General features: G+C 50.4%; 1 protein-coding gene across 1 annotated transcript in view; it reads right to left on the reverse strand.

Moving 5' to 3' along the window:
* LOC103800386 (phosphofurin acidic cluster sorting protein 1-like) overlaps positions 1–2519 on the reverse strand; it is a gene marked incomplete at its 5' end in the record, with an annotated part of 19101 nt that extends 16582 nt beyond the window's left edge. Inside the window, 1 exon segment of the mRNA XM_009072762.1 lies at positions 2432–2519. Coding sequence (XP_009071010.1) covers positions 2432–2519 — 88 coding nt within the window.
* Positions 2520–4652: the final 2133 nt, after the last annotated feature.

The raw sequence follows: 4652 nt of genomic DNA on the forward strand, positions 1-4652 counted from the left end.
CTTAGTCCTTTGACAGTGGTATTTTCAGATGAAGGAGCAGGTAACAGCACATGACACACTTAGAAGCTATCTTTTAAGACCAGAAGGGCTTGATCAGTGTGAGAAGTACATCAGGCATTCTAGACAGGTTTACACTGTCCTTTGGGTCACGTACATTCTTTGAGCAGACGCCTTCAGCACTGGAGCTGTTGTCTTGGTGCCAGCCCCATTTAGGCAGGGTCAGAGCTTTGTTTCCATGCAATCTGCTCTTCAGAGCAGCAACTTCCCAACACACAACTTCCTGAACCCAACAGAGCTACTACTGAAATGAGAGAAAATATAGCTCTCCTTCCCTCTAGTCCCCAGCTGCCCCCTCGAGAGTTTACAGGTCCTCTATATATTACATGCATCAGCTGTTTCAAAAGGTGTAAATGGCAATGCTCACTGGGCAGCCTTCAAACAGCTTCTTGCTAGCATGACTCATCTGTTACCTAGGAGAGGAGAGGAGCAGGAGGGATGGATCCATCTGAGGCCACTCTGTAGGCAGGCTGTGCTGAAGCTGCCTACAGCCTCCATCTGCTTTCAGCAGTCCCAAACCCTGCCAAGGCGGCTGGTCAGGCAGGTGGAAGTAGCCTGGGGAAGCACACAGATCCACTCCACCTCCACAATAAATGTTGAGCCATGGGGTAATGTGGGCAAAACCATTCTCCTTCAGTTTTCTTCAGCTTTGTAGGGATCCTACACCAGCTTGTAGCCACAGGAATGTGGCCTTGCAGAGAGGTGGTGAACATGTTTAAATTAAGACCCTGAATGCAGCCTCCATTCTCTGGCAGGAAAAGGAGCCCTGCAGTGAAGAGCCCCTGTGACTTCAAACTGTGGAGGCCTATTAATTTCTTTTGCCATCAGGGTGCAAGATTGGCCTGTGGCAGGGATGGGGGCAGTCTGTTTGAAAGATCTGGAGTCCCGCTGTGCAGCCTCTTCCACAGCCTCACATTTGCAGTGTGTGAGAGGGGGCAGCTGAGGACATGCACACTCAGTGTACGTCAGCCCCAACATAAGAAGGGCTGCACAGGAACCTAAGATTCTCAGTCCAGAAAAGCACAGACAAGCGTAGACTGACAGTGCAGGAGAGAAAAGGAGTGAGGGACACGCCTAGCCCTCTCAGCCAGGTGGGACCCACAGCCCCCAGCTGGCTCTCAGTGTCCAAGTCCTGCACTTCTGGCTTCAGGCTTGATTGCTCCCACATTTCCAGGGGCCAGGCAGCTCTCTCCTGCCCAGGTTGTTTCCTTTGCTAAAGCCTGCACCAAAGGGGCACAGGTCTCAGGGATCCCAATGCCTTCAGCTCTCCTGAACGGCACCATACACACAGTGCTGGAAAGGCCAGCAGAATGGGACACTGACCAATAGTGTGGATCATAGCATCCTCCTGCTGTCCTCACAACAGGCTCGAGGTTTCACACATTCTGCTTTCAGTTCCTTCCATGCAAATGAATCAGGTCTACCATGCAGTCAAACTCCAGCTCCCAGAGCTCCACTAATACTGCAGCTTCCAGCACTAATCCAGGATTTAGATCCTAATGTGTACAGCACAAAGAGCTCTGTGGGAGCGCAAAGCTGCTGAACTCCTGCCCCACGGTGCTTTCAATGGGATCAGCAGCTTTTCTGCCGACTGACAAGAACGAAGGAAGGACACAGGCATCCTAGCTGGGTCAGGGGAGCTGTGGTGAGGAGAGTATACTCAAGAGGCATCTTGCTTCCATGCTGTCCTTTGGCAGGCAGAAAGGATGTGCTTGCACCCACAGGAACCCATCTCTTCACCACCAGTTGCAGAGAGGGTGGGAGGATCACACATACCAGGATGGTGGCAAATTCCCTGTCCCCTTGGCGACAAAGATCCTCTCCCCTCCTCTCTGCCTGGTTCAGAGTAGAGGCACCAAGCCTAGCATGGATGCACAGAGAAAGGGAGGGGACAGCAGAGGCAACCTTGAGATCACAGAGGGTACAAATGTCAGCAGGAGTTATGCACAGAGATGCTGATCCCTTGCATCCTTCCCTTCCCACCCTTCCCTCCTCAGGGAGTGATCTGGATGGAGCACACTACCAGAAACCACGCAGCACTGATCCTGTCTAAAGGGTTGGGAGCAGTGCGATGCCACATTCCAAACAGCAGCTTGAGAAGAGGGCCTTGGCTGAGGCAGGCAGGGAGGCAAGGCACATTCTGTCCCAGTGCCTAATCAAATTCATCCCTGACACAAACCAGCATTAGGCAGCTTGCTACTGTCCCTGAGGCATCATTCCCACCTGCCTGAGAGCCAAAATCCCCAAGGGTGCTGAGACAGAAGCAAGAAGCTGGTTGGCACAAGGCAAGGGACGTGCAAACCAGCACTTCACAGAGGGCACAAGGATGGGCTTGGCTTGCTGCCATGAGGCAGCAGCAAGGAGAGGAGCCTACCTGAATCTTCACAGCGATAAGCACAGAGCTCAGTTCTTTGTCCAGCTCTTTCAGCACTGTGAGCTTCTTCAGGCGCAGACTGCAGAGCCTGTAGGACAGAGAGAATGGGACACATTCAGGCACCACCATCCCTGGGACCCTGCCACATGGTACCCGGTGCTCGGAAGGCAGCCTGGATGCTTGGCCCAGGCGCAGGCACAGGCTTGGCCAAAGAACACTGGCATTCACGCACCACTGAGACAGCCCATTGGGGCAACAAGGAAAGGAGAGAAAATTAACAGACCTAAAGCAGGCTTAAGGGATTAGTGTGCGACAGGAAGTCCAACAGCAGGCCATGTGGTAGAGATCCCTTCCCCAGCAGGGCTGTTGCCAGCTTGGCTTAAATCTACCTCAGCTACAGCGCGGTTTATTTATAAACCAAAGCACTTAAATCCACTCTTATCCTGGACTTAGTTAAGGCAAATGGTCCCATGCAGACACCACAACTCAGCTCTTCTCTTGCACAGTACCATGCAGAGCAGACCTGGGAAGCAGCTCCACAGGAAGCCTCATACAGCACAGCCACCCTGACAACCTCAGATCCTGGGGACTCAGCATGGTAAGTGGCACTTCCAGGAAAAAAATAAGTAGGAGCCTGAAGCTGAGTGAGAAGAACCGCTTTTGCTGTTGGAAGGGTTAGCCAGTGCCTGTGAGACAAGCAGCCATCCCAATCTCTTGCCTAGGAGCCTGGAGTAGGACTCCTAGGAACCCTCTATCAGGGAGCACAGACCAGACACATTTTTACAAGCAACCCTGGCACTCTGAAGTTTTGCAAGCCAGCCTCTGTGCTCCATGGCTGCATTGCTGCAGACACTAGTACCCAGGACTTCTGTGGATATCAGCATACTGGACCTGAGATTTAGGCCATCCTTCCTGAAGAACAGATTTGGCTACTACCAAATACCTTTCTGTCTGACACACTGTCCATTCTGAAGGGCCAAATCTATTTTCTACTGCTTTTTTTTTTATTTTTTAAAAGCAAAAAACCTGCTCTTGCTATGCTAATGTACAGCAACAGTGTGGAGCAGCCCAGAGGGGGAATGCTAGTGGAAAGGGAAGGACAGACAGACAAACTGCAGGACAGATTTAGGACTTAGCAAGCACTCACCTCCTACCACATCCCTTCTATACAATTTCAGCTTGTGCTAAAATTTTTCTGGTTTTCTGGACTGTGACTGCAACCCTGCTGCTCTGTCCTTTGTGTTTGGATGGCACTAACCAGTGCTAATCTTAACTGTCCCTCGACAAGCCCTAGAGAGAAATAAGGCTTGAACATGTAAGACAAGGACAGAATACCTACTCAAATTTTCCTTACAGCACTGATCTAGTCATGATAATTACCTGCATGGAAAAGCTATTCCCAAAAGATTAAAACATCCATAAGGATATCCAGTCTGAATTTGAGGATATTGAAACACTATAATTGTACCTGGCAGCTGTTCTTGCTGTAAAAACATGCTCCTTACCCAAACTAATCCACTCATTAGCTCCTCGTGCTCTCCTCTCTGAGACACTCAGTTCTGCCAGTACATGGTATATTTCCTTGGAGAAGAGTATGTGCATACTGAACAGCTCTGCCCACTTGGGCAGCTCTTTTATCTCTGATAAGGCACTTTAAAGCTTCTTTCTTGTCTTTCTATCCCTTTCCAGCTTTCAAGATCTCTTTTGCATAGCAGAAGACTCTGTGCTCTGCCCCTGGTCTTTCTCATACCACATGCAGGAAGGTGGTTACGCCCTTCCACCCTCTGCTCTTCCTCCCCCCCAGCATTCAAAGATCCCACTAGCTCAGGTATAGCTTGTACCCTGCAACTCCAACCCCTTCTCAAAACAGTGCTTTCTGAAATATTGCTACCCTTCCCCACAGGGAATAACATGCATGTTCTGGGGTCTAAATGTACTTATTTCCAGCATGAGAGCACACAGTTTTTAGAAGGGTACTCCCTAGCAGCTTGGCTGTCCCTGATGATCCTCTTTTGATCTCTTACTTAACCAATCCCTGCATCACCCAGATCTGTGCCATGGCTGGGTGGCTAGTGCCAGTACTGGGCTGCAGTGGGTCTGACAGTAATCCCTGCAGATCTCTACAGGACAGGATGGATCCACAGTGACTAGAACAAGTATGCCAAATCCCACAGCAACTAACCCATGGTTCTGCTCAGAAGTGACAACTGTGTGATCCCCT

The sequence above is a fragment of the Acanthisitta chloris genome, unplaced genomic scaffold, assembly GCF_000695815.1.
Source record: "Acanthisitta chloris isolate BGI_N310 unplaced genomic scaffold, ASM69581v1 scaffold27944, whole genome shotgun sequence".
Taxonomy (NCBI): domain Eukaryota; kingdom Metazoa; phylum Chordata; class Aves; order Passeriformes; family Acanthisittidae; genus Acanthisitta; species Acanthisitta chloris.